Source organism: Cyrtonyx montezumae, unplaced genomic scaffold (genome assembly GCF_038088225.1).
Source record: "Cyrtonyx montezumae isolate F1298 unplaced genomic scaffold, pur_monq_1.0 scaffold_2, whole genome shotgun sequence".
Taxonomy (NCBI): Eukaryota; Metazoa; Chordata; class Aves; order Galliformes; family Odontophoridae; genus Cyrtonyx; species Cyrtonyx montezumae.
The window spans coordinates 17,929,228-17,948,590 of NW_027071936.1; the positions used below are offsets into that span (position 1 = coordinate 17,929,228).

Consider the following 19,363-nt stretch of genomic DNA (forward strand, 5'->3'; position numbering starts at 1 on the left):
CGTATTAAGTTATTTTGCTCAGTCAATGCACATCCAATTATGTATTTGTACTCTGAAGTACATTTGTTTTATTGTTTGTTTTTCTCTTCCTTTTCTGAAGAGGAACTTTTTCTAAGCTTTCCTTTTGAGGGATGACATCTATGCTTCTTTCCACTAACACAATGTGATAAATACAGAACTAATGAAATATTTATTTGTAGGAAAACTTATGCTCTATAAAGTAACAGTTTTGCTTCAAGATTATTCTCCCTAGCTGCACATCTACAAAGAGATGATTATTAGAGAACAAAAGCTCAGATCACCTGATTTTTATTTATTTATATTAGTACTTTTTATTTAGAATTACCTGACACAATGGCAACATGTGAGCAATAACAATTCCAACATGACCCTGTGAAAACAAAAACAAACAGTAAAATCTTTGAGTCACTTCTCGATGCTGGTGAATCATTTCATGCTGAGCATCCCCTAACCATTGACAGAGTGTCCAAATGCTGTTAAATTTTCAGCATATGTACTTCTGCTTTGCAGCAGCATCCACATACAACTGCGAGGATAAAAGACAAAAGAAACTGCAACATGTGAGAAAAATATAATTTACCCCTCCACTGCAGAAATCCACAATCACATCTCCAGGCTTAGCGAGCTTTTCCACTGCTGCTACCAAATTATTCAACTGCTGCTGTTTCCTCAGAGCTCGATCTCTAGACATCTTTCCTGGGGACAACAGAGAAAATGTGTGCACAGGGAAGAGTAGTTCTCAACATAGGTAGCTTGAAATAGGTAACAGCAAAGCACTGAATGTCTGACATTTATAGCTGAAACTAAAAAAATGTCTCGAACACTTGGGTATCCAAATCCACTTTCAGCTAAATTTACACATATTTGATAGAGCTTTCTCTCTGTCTTCACAAAACCTTACAGTTGTTGCTGTTAATGTATACTTAGGAACAAGTGAGAACAAACTTTAGCCTGATGATAACCAAACCCACAGATTACAGCCAGAAACAAGGCTCAAACCCATTCACGGTAGTTGATGCCAATACAAACGCATACATCCTGTTTTCAGAAGTTGTACTTAGGTGGTGACTGCATTGTGATATTCAAACCTGTACTGCTACTTAACAGACGTTAAGACACTGGACACAACCACTAACAGCTATTAGAAAATATTACACCCTTCACTTTCGTCATCATAAAATAGTACATTTTATATAATAAAAATTACAGTTACATTTCAAACTATACTATAAAGAAGAGTCCTAGAAAATAACATTCTATTGACAAGAAGGTAGGTAAGGATTGTGGATATGAAACCTTTACCACATTATGCAAAACAGTAACATTTTAAGGAACCATTTCTTTTACTTGAGAGCAAAAGCTTGAAAAATCTTTATTACAGAGTATATTGGAAATTGTAATTTCTCATATGCCAAACTCCTACGTGAACTATCCCACTGCCTGCCTCCAATTTTCATGACTGCTTTTGAAACACCTTCAGTTTTAACTGAACCCAGTGGAAGAAGCAGGCATTTCAGCATGTGCAACATCAAGGGCTGTGAGGGTACCTGAGCAAGAAATCTGGTTTGTGAGGCTGAATCTATCCTTTGTTACAGGCAGGTATTGTGATATTAATACCCACACAAAATGATATCCCTAAAATACCACACTCTGTGCACATATATGTATGCATGCACATACATGCACACACAATCTCAATGGATTTAGTTTTTAAACATTAGCTGTAGTCAAGTACATTCAATAAATAGTAATATGTTGGTTCTTAGCTAATATATTGATCCCTATTGCTACAACAGCCTATATGAATGGAAAGAATAAAAAAATACTATATAATTTGACTTCTGTATCTCACATACATGAAATATAACTGTGATAAGAAGGGTACATTTAACCAGGACTTTTATCTTGATAATACAATCTATTACTTGTGTTTATTTTCATCAATCGACAGATCTTACAGTCCTTGTTTCAATTATTTTAATTCTATCTGATAGAGTACTTACTAAAATAGTTGCTGCTATAAAACCAGAAGCACTGATTGGATGCTTTCTCTTTTTTATTTGAATTCTTTCATCTGATAAGCAAATGAGCAGCCAAACAGGCCCAGACTTCCCAACACATCCAACTTCCTTAGAAGCACACTAGACATTCTCCACACAGAGTACTTCAGTTTGGCTACAAATGCACTGCAGCAAGAGGTGCTGCTGAACATCAGTTTGGTAAACCCAGACTATCCCAGCAACGCTCTGAGGGCACCAATAGCAGCACTGCTATGACAGCTCTGCATTTAGGGCTTTCAGAATTCAACTCTGAACTCAAGTTATCTCTGCAATTCATTTAATGGGGATCTTTGTAGATGCATTTTCCCCTGGCAACTTTTGTATTGCAGTCTTATACCTGCTTTCAACTTCAAATCTTCTTAATTTAGAGAGTAACCAGACAGACAACTTGGTTATTAGTCCCTGAATCTCAGCACACATTAGCACAACCACATCTGTTCTGAACCGTTTCCTTGTGCCAGACTGAAAGACAGACCACACCTGTCATGCACCAAACAGCACACAAATCCCTGCACACAAATGCTCTTAATTGCCTTATCCAAACCCTCTTTTCTTATCCCCCAACCCTAAGGTTTTCCTGACATGTCTGGGATTTATCAGTATGAAATATACCTCCTGAAAAAAAAAAAAAAAAAAGAAAAAACACCAAATTCTCATTCTGTGCAAAGTCAGCAAATAGATCCTAGTCACTAAAATCAAAGCAAAAGCCAACAGGTTTCATCAGCAGCAGATCCACAATACAGTCTTTAGTTAGACAACCAGCTTATCAGTAAGTTAATAAGAAATACTTCCAAAAATATTAATCCTTTAATAACTCTCAAAAAAGCAACTCCTTACAGTTAGCAAAAACGTTTAATCCTTACAGTGCAGAAAATAAGTAGCATTCATTCCCTTAAAAGAGAGAAAATCTAGCTCAAATCAATAGGTCTTTTGTCTACCCTACCTCTGTATTTGAAGTGTGGTAGCTAGAATTACAGAAAGCAAGCGAGCCATGACATAGCCTGTAGGGAATGTTAGCATGGTATGTGCATTTGTCCTTCACTACAGAAAACAGGCATTAACTTCAACTAAAACTTCTACGTCTAAAAATACTGCAGCTCACAGTGCATTTCTCAATCCTTGTCATAATAAATAATGCTAACTGTTGTCTTCAAGAATAACAAGATAAGGTACCATGGTAGTTGATCTGACAAGGCAAAACCTTGAAGAACGTGACCTTTTCCTACAATATACTGAAAGACCATTAAAAAAATGCTTTGTTCCTGTCACAAGAACTCAGCTGACACATTGCCATACAGTTTTAGAAAGATTTATTTTAATTTCTGATTAACGGTTGAAACAAAAATAATTCATTTGAATTCGTAAATCTAACATTACTGCTAATTCAGACCTTGTCAAGCAGGCTTTAAACTCTCTATGGCACTTCCAGTCTTCGCATTCTTGCACACAGAAATGTAATTTTTCATTTGTATTTTTGTGTCATCTTTTGTCAGTGCTCAAGTTCATATAATCCATCAGTCCTCAAATGATACTTCAGTTTTTTCTAAGTAAAACTTGAAAAGTTTCCTGTAGCAAAATCCAAATGCAACCTGCAGGGCCCTATTCTTAATTCATCTTGAGGTCACTACACAGTATAACGTAGCAAGCAGCTACCAAAACGAGGTACAAACACACTGTATATACTTTCTATTATTTTATAGTAATGCGACATGCTTCTGTTATAGCACATTATCTTTAATTAGGTTTTCCACAACCCTCAGCTAACCAAATGATAACGTGAAAAGCTGCTTGTTGTTTGCTTGTTTGTTCTGGGGGAGCCTGCTGTGCTTTCACACATCTCTTTATATTTTATTTTACTTCTTATGTACCATACTTGTCAGGTTAAGACACCCATAGAGTGGTTTCTATACAGCTCCTAGAAAAAGCTGAATTCAAACAGATGAAGAATGCCAGCTCAGCTAACAGTTCTAAATGAACATTCTTACTAGCCAGAAATAAGAACACCTTCTTAAAAAACAACTCTGCCAAATCTTGCAAGAAATATAATTAGCAAAGACAATAACTAACCTGACTATAACAAAGAAAACATCAGACATATTCTAACAGAAAATGTCCCACTGTTTTTTGTCTTCTACAGCACCAGTTCTCTTCAATAATCCAATAAATTTAATTTCCATAATGGGCAAATTTTACAAATTGATCTTGCTGAAAAGTAAACAGAAGCATTTAACTCAGAGCAGCTTCACAGAATTTGAATATACATATTTAATTATCATTTGCATCATTGTTGAGGATATATTTCTTGGCTCTCCTACTTCCAGAATTGTATGAAGGCTTAAGAATCAAATTCACGTTTCAGAAGGCCACGAAAAACAATCATCAGGAAGAAAAGAGAAAACATCCTTATTTGTAAGCATCACGAAGTATCACACAATTATGCTGGAAGTGGTGTTTTACTGAAGACAGATCTACAGCTAAACTTCATTCTTTTTTTTTTTTTTCCCTGCACTTCATTTTCCTTATCTTGTTGCCTTACCAAGGCCTTTTTCCTAAGGTATACGATGCAAAAGGCAGCTTGCAGGTGGGCCAAGTACATTCGTCTTGATTCTGCAGACAATCTCACCAAATCATAATTTAATATAAAGGGAGAGGGGGAAGAGATCTCGGAGACTACTGGGAGAAATAAACCCACCATTTCAAGAGATATTTCTACCAAGTGCAGCAAAAAGATGCAGTTATACAAGTTGATGGGAACTGAACTGACTCCTGAAATGGTAACAGCCCCATCAATGAAGCAACAAAACCAAGCTCCTTTGTCTCTACCTCTATTTTCACAGAATCATAGAATGGTCTGGGTTGAAAAGGACCTCAAAGATCATCTAGTTTCAACCCTCCAGCTGTGGGCAGGGTTACCAACCACTAGAGCAGGCTGCCCAGAGCCACATCCAGCCTTGCTTTGAATGCCTCCAGGGATGGGGCATCCATAGCCTCTCTGGGCAACCTGTTCCAGTGTGTCATCACCCTTTGAGTGAAAAACTTCCTCCAAATACCTAACCCAAATCTCCCCTTAGTTTAAAACCATTCCCCTTTGTCCTATCACTAACAACCCATGTAAACTGTCATTACTGGGGGATAAAATGTATTACTTTTTATCACCAGTGCATAACTCATGCCATTTTTTCCTCTAATTCTTTAGCTAATATTAAAAGAACCCTAAGGAACAGCCAAAAGAAACTTGTAGCTGAGTTGTAAAAATTCTTGATGAACAATTTTCAATATAAAATATTAATAAAGCATAAATTTCATAGCATTCATGATGAGCAATCACCCACTTCTTAATTCCTTTGCACAGGTGACTCAAAGTAAGAAAAAAAGAAGGCTGCAAGGGAGGAGGAAAAGGCTGCAAGGGAGGAGGAAGAAAAAAGAATTGCACATCACAGAATAGCATGGAACCGTATGGAACTGCACGGCACAGCACCACACGGCACAGACCAGCGTTCACGTAGCATAGCATCTTTTTTTTCTCTTTTCCCCACAGGTTCCTTCTACACTTCTCTCTTCTTCTTCATCTTTCTCCCTTATCTTCACTCCTTTAGTGTCAAAATAGACCTTGCTGGAATACAAAACCTCTTGAAGTCCCTTCCAACCTCACCTAGGTGATGAGTCCATAAACAGGTACAGGCAGTAGGATTGTTAGATATCTTGCTCAGAGTGGGTGCAAACAACATGGCAGATAGATTTGTTAGAACTTCAAATCAAAGTATGATTAGAAGGAAACTAAGTGACCCTAGGTTGCAGCTTTCATATCAAGACTATGCCCATCTCCCTTATCATTTACCTAAGTTTTCTAGGATCTTATAACCATAAACATATAAACTAACAAACCATGCAATCCACAAAGTTTTGTGCACAGCGGTGGTCTATTTAGAGGAACAATCTCTTATACTTCACAATAGTTCTAATATAGTCATAATCCCTCCATAGCACATTTTCTTTTTAATATGGAAAATGGTATTAGTTTTTAATCAGCTTATGTTCTATGAAAAAAAAAAAAAACCTTTTTAAGAGAGATCCATAAAGTACAGGAACATGTTCGAACAAACAGAAGTAACTGGTGGTGAAAAAAATATATGTGTACTTAGGATACACGCTCTAATTTTTGTTTAAAAATAAAAACGAAAAAATTTCAAATATTGTGCTGAATAGCCACAAGATGTTCACATTTAAAATGCACTTCAATTCTTTACATAAAGGAAGTAAATGTTACAAGACTGTGATAAAATAATCAAAAGTAACACTGAAAGTGGCCTAACTTGTCAGTTACTCAGCCCTTCTCAAACCTTCATTTCTTCCTTTCAAGGAGAAAATTCAAAGCCTGTGGTGTAAAGCAACCTACAGTATAAACAAGTCACCAATCTTTCCGGAGCAGCACACTCAACCGCTCTTTCCTTTTTCAAATTCAACCACAGGCTGAACATTCTGCATCACAGGAGTTGCTGACCTTGCAAAAAAACGTGTATTTGCTAGAAGCTAGATGCTTCCAAGACTCTCATACTTAATGGTGAAATGCAACCTTAAGTATGGAAAACATACACGGTAATTATATCCTACTTAACAATTTATAAACAGCATGCCTTCCTTCCAACTCAAGTGAATTCACTCTGCTTAGCTAATTTAATAATGAATACATTGAACTTTTTCCTTAAGTGTAGGCTAATATCTGACAAGACCAGAAACAATGCTGCGTAACTTTTCATTCAATTAACCAAAAAAAGTTCAGGAATTTGGGATTATCTTGACTGGCAATATACAGCAGCAAACCCTGAAACAATTATCTGTGTGTCAATTCTATGCATCTTACACACAACATTTAAGATTCAGATTGTTAGAACTAACTAAATCTCTCGTGCTTGTTCTACTTGCTGTTTTCTTTTCATACTTTAAATTCCACTCTTTTCCTTCTTCATACTAATTTCTAAGAGTAACTCCCAGAAAACAGTTTTCCTTTACCAGCTTTTTCCTAAACTTTCATTTCCTTAACCCTTTGCTCTCTCTAGTACCTTAAATTCACCTGCTAACATCCAGCAGTATCTCTTCCTGTCACATTTCTCCTCTCTTGCTCCTTTCTTTTTCTTTTATCTTACTGCCCCTCAGCAGTCAGCCCTTTTGCCTTTACTTTCCACTCCTTATTTCTATGCCCACTTACCACTTGCAGCAAAGTATTTGCTTAAGAAAAGTGACAAGGAGGAAAGCACATCAATACAAATTTTCGACTTTCAGGGGAGAATAAAGGAAAGGGAAAAGCAACCTCTGCTGTGCTTAAGAGTGAAAGAAGGTCTCTCACCTCAAAAAGAGTGTTGTTTTACATACACACAGTATAATATCAAATCTCAGCAGCATCCAGGCTTATGAGATGGATGGGTCTGATCATTTTCTGCAAAATTTCTTCAGATTATTTAAATAATCATTTTATAATAACGAAACAAGAATAAAATGTTTTTTTTGTCTCATAAGCTTAATATCCTGATTGATAGCTACTGTCAATCAGCTACCATCTTGCTAATTTCTACTGAATTCAGTGCTCAACAGGGGCTAAGAGAGGCTGCCCCTTGCAAAAACAGGAGAGTTCCTTCCCCAGCAGGACCCAGAGACAGCCTGGTTGAGGTCAGAACAAAGGCCAGAAACCCCTGCCTGCCACTCACTCTCACAGCTGCTAAACAGGATCTTGCCTCCAGGGAACCAAATCTTGCATGCTAAGAAGCAGCCCATCCATAAGGCAGGCAGAAACACAGTGTATTTCGCTTTCCGAGTTCCTCATGTAGAATATCTCAAACTGTCTGAGAAAGAAAAAGTAAGGACAAAATGACTGCACCATTTAAGAAGCAGTGAATCACAAGTAGGTAAAGTACAGACCTGTGCACAACTTCTGGTATGTATTATTTCATCAAATAACAGCAAAACTTCTAAATAAGCAAAAAAAAAAAAAAAAAACCAAAAAAACACATCTGAAAGACTCTTTTCTCTGATTTGCCTGTCATTAAGAGAAAGCCTGAATTAATAAATCAGAAATGGGAAAAAACTGGTTTAGGAAACAGACGTGATTCATCTGGCCCCTGTGCAGCAAGCAATTCTGAGCAGATGGCTGTTGAAGAAACAGCATTACCCTCAGATTAACTTTACACATCGTGTCTGTTACTGTACAGAGGTTAACGTCAGTAGGAATCCTTCCAAAATGCTTCCGATGAAAAGGAACTTCCTATAATGCAAAGGGTTTGATGACCAACTTCTAATTCATTGATATTTTAATAAACAAGTAACTACATCATTTCAAGATGACTGGATCTGCATCCTAAAGGAAGCCATTTTAGTTACACGAGGAAAGGTCAAACGTGTATTTCTGCATTGTCTTATCTACACTGTAATTATCATGGCACTTGAAGCTTGATCCCATATAAACCTGGAATTTATGAAAATTTTAGTAAATTCAATCCATTTTACTGCATAAAATGAATGCCTCTGGTATTCATGTGGTTTATGTTAGTTAAAAGGGCTAAAAAAACATTCACGAGTTCATAGGAAATATAGGAATTACAATACTCCATCATAAGGTTTTAATTCGGTAATATTAACTGTTTGACCACTCAACTATCTTCCTTTCATTCCTCACTTTTTATTTTTAATTCGTTTTTTCCTAACCAAGTCTTGGGAAAAAAAATAAATGAACTTCAGGTTAGGCAATAAACTCAATTAAATCCGCTAACTGTTTAGCTAACTGGCATGCTTTCTACACACTTCTAAAGTGGATCATCAGATTCAGATAAGTGCTCTTTGAAGATCTGATGTCTAACAGCAGTATCTGCTGTAGTCAAGTTACCAGACTGCAAATGCTGACCATTAGCATTCAAATTTGAACTTCTCTTTGCACAGTCTTCTCCCTCCATTACTTTCTCATATGATGAGCACAAAGTGAGTAAGCCAAAAGCAGAAAGAGATGCCAGTCCCTTAGACACAATTAAATCTTGTCACTGAATGCCAGCTGTGAAACTGTGCAAGTAGCACAGCACACCCAAGCACAGTTAGTCTTTTCATATTTTTTAATGGTACTCAGGGTAACCAATCTGGGTCAAAATCAACGCATTACTTCAGAAATGTCAGCACTCCTTTTGAGGAGCTCTGTATTGCATCTCTACAACTGTGCAAATCCAGGCTGCTTGGCTAAACAACAGCAGTTCATTAGTGACAAATACCATTTACTGCAAACTTTATGAGAAGGATCCTGAAGTTAAATCATCCCGTTAAAAAAAAATCATGAAAGGTAAACAACATGAAACACACTGACAGCAACACTTCAAATTGAAAAGAAGAATAAAATTCAACGCATTTTAATGCACTTTTGAAGGACTACCCATAAGAACACCTCTCTAACAAGCGGCTTACGGTGTATAGCGCAAACATTAGCTCAGAGCACATGCAAAATACCAGTTGAACAGAGACAACTTGGGTGTATCAATTCAAGCCATCTTTAGCTGCCTAAAGATAGAAAAGATTTAACTCCAGATTATCCACTGTAAGATCCAATGTAGGATCACTGAAACAAACACTACTGAAAAGCTAAGTTCTAAGGTATGCAGTTCTGTAATACAAATATAAGTCCATTGAAACAGGAACAAAAAGTAGTCCTTCCCTACTGATATTATTAAAGAATGTAACTGTAACTCCAGTTTACAAGGATTGTCACAGGTTAATTCACTTTCCTAAAATTCAAAAGCAGCAGCAAAACTTGAGCTTCCAAGGCAAAGAATGTTTGCAACAGGCATTTCCTGCCCAACCAATGATTCTGCTAACAAAAAAAACTCCTTTTACTTGTGCATTAAGCTGCTTTTTGCAGGGTGGCCTTCTGTATTATTCTTTCTAGCTTATGAAAGCAACTAGCTGGGAAAAATGCATAAATCCCTTCAACCACCTTTGAAACAGAATGTATAATTTAAATGGACAAAATAGTTATTGAAACCGTGGGCACCAGCCCAGTAGTCTACTAGAATCCCCTAGGCCTAAGAACTTTAGGAAACAAAGATGTGACTAATTCAGCCTTTACACAGCAAGCAACTGACCATCTGGCTGCTGGACAAACAGCAGTTCCCTCAGCTTAACTCTGTACAGCAAACAGACATGATGTCTAAACTATCACCGTACTTAAGGCCATGTAAGTAAACAGTAAAGTCATCCATGAACTTATCTCCAGCATGGAAACTCCACATTAAATAATTTAGAGGAGGAAATCTATGATAGTATCTTCCCGCTCTCCCTTGTCAACACTGTCTTCTTTGCAGAATTACAGACATCAATGTTTCTCTTTCCTCTATCTTCTGATGTATTTTAATTACTTTATTATACTTGAACAAAATGAGAAAAACATCTTTAAGGAGAGAAAAAAACCTGGATAGTATGGACAGAAGTCATTCAAACAGCTTGCTGAATTTCCATAAATACTTCAGTACTGAAGCCAACAGAAAAGAAAATAAGTTATGAACACTCTTCCAGCAGAAAGTAATCAAATCAAACTTCAGTGAACCACCCAACAACCCAAGCTAAGGTAACATCTGTCTTTAAAAATTTACAAAAAAACACGTCTCTGAGTGCAGGAAGGCAGAGTCATAGAAACATCTGCCTTAGAACAACACATGATTAAAATAACATGAGAAAACAGTAAAGTACTTCAAGAACAGTTTAGAATATTCTCGAAGAAAAAGGAGAAAAAAGCATTACAAATCATCACAGCAAAGGGTTTTTGGAAGAGCTCTCAGATCTGCTGCTACAAGCTCCCGCTCAAATTAGAGCTACCATCAGCAGTTGGTCAGGTCAAGCCAGCTTTTAAAGTACACCTCAGCAGTGCTTCTGCTTTACACACATACATACGTGCACACATATACTTAACGCATTTCTGGTAATTGTGAGAATACTTTGCATCACTGATAAATGAAGATGCTCAAAAAGCACGAAAGCAAAGTGGAAAATAAAAGATATTCTGTTTGAAGTTATTTAATTTTCCAAGACCTGCGGATAATTTGTATGGAAGTTAAGCCACTGAAGTATCACTTCTTCAGAATGGCTTCCATTATACACAAGGTAAAACTAAAGTTGTAATTTCTCAGGCAGGCAGGCACCACACTGATGAAAGGCAGTTTACCATTGCTTATTATTATTCTAATTATAGAAATCAATACATTTGCCAGAAAGATGAGAATATTAACTACTCAGAACATTCAACCTCAACAGCATCCACACCATAACAGCTACGATTAATAATTAAAGAATCCAGAGGAACAGCAGTATCAGACATATAAAGCCTGTGTACTGCAGGGATTGTCTGGTATGGCTGAACAACGTTAGGCAGTCATCAAGTGGGTTTATGCATACAAAGCTAAGAAAGTAACATAGTCATCTCCATTAGAGTGTTTTTTTCTTGGTTTTTCTTTTTTTTTAAACATGCTATTCACAAACATGACAAGCAAGACTTCTACTGCATCCCATTCTATCTAAAATTTAGACATGGAAATGCAGAACTATTCCTGTGTGCCTACGGCTGTGTAGGGAACTGAGCGGTGAAGATCCTAGCAATGCAGGCCACAAGGCAACTAAAGTTCCTCAATAAAGTAGCAGGAGGGAGCTGTTATTTCTGCACAGACCTCTCTAGGAAAGCAAGACATACATATGCTCCTGGGATAAATCTATGGTGGATCCTCCAGATGCTTGAGACACAGTACACAAAGCACAAAGCAAGCATTCAAAGAAGAGCGATCTAAAGGATATCTGACATCGCAAGTAGTTCTCCTCAGTGACAAGGAGACGGAAGTCTTTGACAGTAACTAACACAGCCACAGCATAGCACAAGGCCTAAACTACAGACAGAAGTGTCATCAAGCGAAGCAAAACTGGTATACAAATACATAGGTTGCTCCGAAAGTAATGCCTCCTATTTATTTCCACTGAACCAATGACAAATAAAAAGAGCAAAATAACATGACTTCACTAAACGAATTCTCAGATACAAAACACTTTTTCAATAGTCACTGCCATTAGCTACACATTTTCTCCAGTGACAAACAAAGGCCTGCAAACTGTGGGCATAGAAGTCTGCACCAGAGGAGGTGACCTGCTGTCACCACAGCTGAAACGCACCACCCACCACCTCAGAGTGCTCATATCCGCTGTTTGGTATCCAGAAATGTTCAGTAAGCCTTAATGAAGATAAACGGGTGCCATTTTTTGCTGCATGAAGGAATTCAATGGCACTTCATATGCACTGCCATATCAGATGCCACTTTGTCAGACTGCCCCTCTGCTGCTATCACACAGCAACAAAACATAACAGAATACCATTGAACCTTCCCACCATCTACTGCCGTACCACCAATACCTGCCTCAGACATTAAGTACCAATACAATAAAGTAGGAGGCATTAGTTTCAGAGCAGTCATCATAAAATAAAAGGGTATTTCTGGTATGAGGGTGAGATTATTTCAAAATTATTGACTAAGTGTTTTATACAGGTGTCACCACTTCTTGAGCAAACCAAACTTAAAAAGCATGAAGCAAGAACAACCATCTCCATACTGCATTAACCTGCATTTATAGGAAAAATGCTTCTTTCTTACAATACAATAAAAACCTCCTTATGTGAATACAGAAGCATCTATAACTGAATATTCAGCAGTTTTAAGGGGGTACTTCCAGGTATAAAATCCACAAACAGATAAGCTGTGATAGTAACTACAGTTCCCAACATGCGTCTGCGTAATGGTGAACATCAGCAGAAATGTCCAATATAAACAGTCCACAGGCACTAAAATCTGAGAATAGCAAAGTTACCAATGGTTTTCAATCCATATTTCCCCTTAAGTTCAAAGGAGCTCAGTATCTGTTGATAACCAACAGCTGTTGTACAGCCTATTTCTTCTCTTTTATGGCTACTTTAGAAGGTTGTTGAGCACAGGTACTTCTGGTTTGATATTTACCTAGTTTTGAGGGAAGTTGTTTTCATTTATACTTACCTCTTCATGCTATGAAAGTTCACTATCTATCATGTTTTATAGAATTTGAGTACAGAAGTACATACTTAAAGCTAAACAAATCATTTAAGCAGGCAAAAGTAATCATCAAGCAACAGGATCCCCAGACAATCTGCTTCTATAATGCATGTTTCCAGATGACAAATAATTTATTTTTGGAAAGCTGGCAGACATACCTTTAGACATACAAATAATCTCACTAGTTTTTTAACCAATGTTAAGAATGCACGTGGCTATAGATTACTCCCTCCTTCAAATCTACGAACTTAATCATAGATATCCAAACTCATGGAGCCTTTTGAAAGCTCATCATAAGTTCTCTGACTTTTTTCCTCTTTAAAGAAGCATTTGATCTGGTCTGTTTCAACTACACTCTGTTCACTTCTACTTTTTAATCATCATCTTTTCTGTGTTCTTTAGATTCTTGAGGGCAGGTTGTCTGCAGAGCTTTACCAAGAAAATAGTTGAAGACTAAATATTTCCTCAGATCCACAGATGATGATAAAAAGGTTACTATTAAGCTAGGAAAGACAATCCTTTTTCTCTGAGCCCAGTATTTTAGAGGTTATTTTTAAGAGTTGTTAACAATTAAATTGATGACAAAGCATTCAAAAGAACACCAACAAATATGAAGCAGAAAGCTACTCCAAGTTCTACTGTAAGTACCAACTCCAGCTTGAAGATGGATCAAAGGGAAAAATATTCAAGTAGAATACACCAAAGACAGTGGAGCTTCAGCAGAGAGCAGTGCAGCAAGTTAGAAGATGAAGGCTAGTGATTACTAGATTGAATTAACAAGGGAAACCCTAAAATATGCTTATTAGCCTAATTTAAACAGCATGTTTGTGCCTCTGCAAATTGCATCTATTTAATCTCTTGACTGTTTTTTTTTCTGAACTTTTTCATCCCATCTCCAAGAACATTTTTATCTCTGGGAAAATACACATACAAGAAAAGTTTTAAGGGATCATCACTTTGATGACTCAATTAAAGTAGCAACTATTTAACATAAGAAAAATCATTTTAAATACTTTGCATAATCACTCAGACAACTCTATTATCATAGTTCCCTAAGTTTAATTGAAATCTACATGCAGAAAGGCACAATTTCCTCTTTTAAAGGAATTCAGAATAACTACACTCCTTTAAAAAAGCTAAGTAAAATAACCTAAAGTTCTAAAACCAGTGAGGCCTTACAACCTAATTTCATGACTTCGTCTTATCTTTCTAACGCTTAGTAAAGTTTGAGATACTCCACATAAATTAGTCTGTCACTGCCACTGCTGCCCTCCCACCACTCCATCAAGAAAATAGGAAAAAAAGGAAATAAGTGTGCATTTTATTGCCATAAGCTATATTACCATTTGTTAAAACTACAATAATGAAATTACTGCCGGACCACTCTCTGATCCCTATGGGGAACATTCCTACCCTCATGCAGATTGAGGCTCCCTCTCAGCTCAGAGTCGTCAGCACATTTACTGAGAGTAAGTTACTTACGACAGTTATCAATATTATGACCAACTTAAGCAAATTAAAAAAAAAAAAAAATCCCTGATCATAACATGCTTTGAACTAGATATATCACCTAATTGTTAAGACATCAACTTGTAAAACCTTCAGGGGAAAACATAGTTCAAAATCTGCTCATTTTTCCACAAAAAACATGAATGCATGTTTGTATACTCTGTATGACCTCTATACTCTGACAAAATATTATAAAGCCAGGTGATGCTAAATCCACAGACAACCAACATATTTTGAGGAAAGTTACTGCAGTGATTTTCAGCCCCACTCTCTGTGATTACAATATCTACAAGCTGATTTTCAAGGAAAAATTTCTGACATTAAGGCTCAACATTTTCTGCCATGTGGTCTACTTTGTTCCTGACAAGTAGGATTTAACTCTAGATATAATCCTTAAATCACAATTAAAATACAGAGAGAATAAAAGATGTATTAACTGTAATAAAAGAAAAGAGGGGAGTGCAAATATAGGAAGAGCATTAACCTAAGCTTTGGCTACAAAGAAACTAGGGTTTAAAATGCTCTAAAAAATAATAATAAAAAATAATAAAACACCAACCTTTCTTGAAGATAAGATTTATTTTCTGCATTTTACTTATTCAAAATTAATTAAATCCATCAACTGGGATCACAGCTAGGCCAAAGCATTTGGTAACAAGCAAAAGTGGAGGAATGTCAAATACGTGCTGTAGATAAGATGGAAAGTAAAACACTTGGCAAATGTTTTTTTAAAAAGCATACAACATAGGATTAAGAATTGTTCTGTTAGCTTAGATTGTTTTTACTTTATTGTTCTTTTTAAGAAAAACAGATTTCAGTTAATAAATCATTTCCAATCTTTCAAAAAAGACTTGCAAAAAAGACTGGAAGTTTAGGGAAAAAAATTATGGGATGTTTCACCATCAAATAGTTTCACAAAAATTGTACATCAATAGATTAGGTTCATAAGATGCATTAGGGAACATCAGAACAACAACAAAATTAGCATGATGGTTATATTAGACATTACTGATTTATATTGGTAGCCATATTGGAGAGCAGATAAACTAAAAGAAACAACGTGAACAAACACTTCTTTCTATTGTCAAATTTCCTCAAATCCTATTCATGACCAGCCAATTGTGGTTACTTCGCATAAATCTGAAACACATTTTTGGCAGGAGAAACTTGAATTATAAAGAATAAGAGTCTATCAATGGACAAGCAATGGGATGCTCAAAAGACAACCTTTGCTGCTTAAATGTATACCACTAGAAAAAAAAAAAAAGACTAGGATCAGTGGCTAATTTAAGAAAACACCCACATACTTTGTATATTACTTCAAAATGCATACCCTTCTCTCAAAAACTAGCACCATCAACAGTTACATAGAGGACCAAAATTATCTGATTTACAGCACCATAGATTTGTTGCAACATATTTAGCTTGATTGATTTTGAACCAGGACAACAATGAATACTCATTTGGACCACGTAAATCAGAAATGTAACACTTCCTTGTTAAAGTCTCAACAACATCAGTGAAGATCAGTCATACTGCAAGAAGGAGAGAAACAGTTCTACAAATCTCAGAAAAAAAAACCAACAGGACAAAAAGTTAAAAAATTGATTTTCACAGACAAAGCACGTCACAAAGAAAACAAAACTCAATTTTTATTGACTATGAAGAGATCTGGCAGTGAAATCATTGCTTCTGCTGAAAATTTTAAGGACTACATGAACACAAACAAGAGAAAAAATCCCTGGCCTCAGCGCCCTGCAGTCCAACAGATGTCCACTACAGTTTGAAAGCTCAAAAAAGCAAAATATTCACAAACTGCAAGTGAAGGAAGTCACACACAAAGTACCCATGATAAAGTCATGATGGCCTGAGACTGAGGTAGCCTCTCGTGTTTATTTACCTGATTTGTACTGCAGCAACGTACAATGGAAGTATTGTCATAGTGCTCTTTTCAAAAGAAGACACTTCCAAGTAATGCCTTCAAGATTCATGCCACAACAACAAACAGAGGGCTTACAGAGAACAAGAAAGCTTCAACATTTGACATGTAATAAAATGTGGTTCTTACAGTTCTATCAAGCATTGTATAAAGTTAAATGACTATAACTAAATATTTTTTGTTTTAGTATTGTCAATTCATTACTATTTTTTTGCTAAATACAGAAGTAACATTTTTCAAGGCCTGTAAGACACTCTTCATAACAGATCAAACTTCTCAATGTGGAATGAACTGTGCTTTTCCCCCTCATAAAGAGGAAATGCAAGTAATGCTTTCAAAATCAACAAAATTCATCTCCATTCAAAAAGCAACATGATTGTTATTAAATGCGCTTAAAATTTTATCCAGTATTAGTGTCAAATTTATCACCAAAATACACACAATTTTTCTAATACAAAAAGTCTGGTTCCTTATGTACACATATTTGATACTCTCATATTTGATTCATTCTTGAAGTTATACTTCCAAAAAGAGATTCAATTATACTCTTTCCTGTATAAGAGAAAATGAGCTCTAAACACCAAATCCCTATTGAAATTATTGAAACATGCACTTTGAGAACAGACAACACATATGCAAGTAAGTTCTGTCGATGACATAGAAACATAAGAATGATACAGACAGAAAAGTAGGTAATAATTCAAGCAAAGTATACCCAATATTATCATATAACACAAATGAAATTTGGGGCATGGTTGTATTATCAAATTCCCTTCTTTCTTCCATAAAATGCACATCACACCATACACCTTTCATCAATACACCGTCTAATTAGGTGCCACTGCACTTGAACCAAATGATATGAATGGCAATGTGTTCAGATGATGGATAGAAAAGATAGTTTTCATACTCATCCTTTAATGTCATAATTGCAGGGTAGAACCATTTAAAAACTTAGCTGACTTCTAGTGCAGCCTTCAAAATATCAAGCCCGAAGTCTAGGCTACCAAGGAGCATTTATGTAACACTGAGAAGTTGAAGAGTTCATTTTTATATTTTCCAGCATATTCTTTCTTACAAAGGAAGGAGTGCAATGCAACTAACAGAGCTGAGATAAAAGCTCTGTACAGTTTACTATTCGTTTATGGAAGAACTCAGAACAGTTAAAAGGCTATACTGCTAAAGGGCACTCTATAAAGATCTGCAAATGGGATATTGAGAATCATTTAAGCAGAATTAAGAGCACCTCAACTATCAGTCAGATCAGTAAATTCCAGGTAAGGACTGTTGATGTAACTTTTCAGTTCTGCTCACTATACTTACACATGCAAGTTAAAGCACAAACAGAAAGACCAAAAACTCAGCAACAGAGTGTTGAAGAAAAATCCCAGGGGGATTTATTTCAGTTCGTGCTCTCTCTTTCTCTCCCTCTCAACACTTTTTTTAAGCTAATGTTCCACAACATCAAGAAAAAAAGGTTTTATTGTTTTAGATCAGGTTTGACAGATTTTAATATAGAGATTATTTTCCAATTTTTCTACACTTGCAAGATAATTCTACAAATAGCTGAATTTCTACTTGCTTTTGCTTTTCAAAAGTTTTCAAGGATGCAAATTCCTCGTGATATTATTATGGTAAGAGGCCAGAAATTTGACATAAGACATGTGCCAAAAATTAACTTTTCAGAAGCTATTCCAGACCATCTGGAGAAGATGCATTTCAAGTACAAAATAATTAATACCACCTTCACTAAAACACTAAACATACAGTAGTCTGGCCTTTCCTTCATGTAATTAAAAGCTTAGAAAGTATCAAACTACTCAGAAGAGATTATGAATCACTCACAACAAAATACTGCATTAAGTTTAGGTAGGTTTTTTTCCCTTAACAAACTGCAGTGCTGTCTTCCTCAAAAAATGCTGATTAGAGCTTTAAGTGTACTTTAACTGTAGCCCGAGAACTCACTTTCAGGAAGAGCTAAAATGTGACTCCTGACCTTATCCAAAGTGGGACTGTATCCAAATCGAGCAATGCATTCACGGTCCTTAACACGGACTGAAAGTACAGGTGGAAACAATAAGCAACTTCAACAGACAGAAAAATTCCTTCTTATCTCATATGTTGTCACAAATAATTTATGCATTGGAAACAAAATCTATACCTGAATTTGACAATAGATAAAAATTGGGTGAATGAAGAAGGCATGTCCAGCCACTTGTACCATGTTACTTTTATGTCTGTGCCTAGCACTGTTTCTGCCAGAAACATTAGTTTCAAAGTATGTTCTACATGCACATGGCTATCTTATTGCCACAGTGAAATATGCTGTGTTCTGTACACTCATCATAAAATGTCAATGAAGAGCTCACAGAAATCCACTAAAGCAGCACATAATTTGACTGTACCTCAGTACTAACAAGTTCTCTATGTTAAAGAGAGGCAGTCCTCCACCTCCATCCCTAGCACAAACAACTCAAACTGCAAAATTGTTTATAATGTTTGGCTGCATTTCTGAAGAAAACTGTACACCTTAATAATTACAAAATAAATCTCAATTTTATTTATTGTGATCATGCTGTTAATTGACATAAAACCAGGGCAACCACAAACTCTGGAAACAGCTAATAGCCTCAGAAATAACTCATTAAGGATATTTAATTTTCTTACTTCGTATTTAATAGAGCATCATAAATGTAATACATTCCCATGTAATACAAACCCCAGCAAAATAAGCAAAATAAGACTTT

The 19,363-nt window shown here is 36.1% G+C and overlaps 1 protein-coding gene across 1 annotated transcript in view; it reads right to left on the reverse strand.

Moving 5' to 3' along the window:
* Window positions 1–19,363, reverse strand: part of GSTCD (glutathione S-transferase C-terminal domain containing) — a 54,164-nt gene that overhangs the window by 14,481 nt on the left and 20,320 nt on the right. The window contains exons 6-7 of the mRNA XM_065736520.1: window positions 602–717; window positions 347–391 (exon numbers count right to left, since the gene is read on the reverse strand). Of these exons, the coding sequence (XP_065592592.1) occupies window positions 347–391; window positions 602–717 (161 nt within the window). The remainder of the gene's footprint in view (window positions 1–346; window positions 392–601; window positions 718–19,363) is intronic.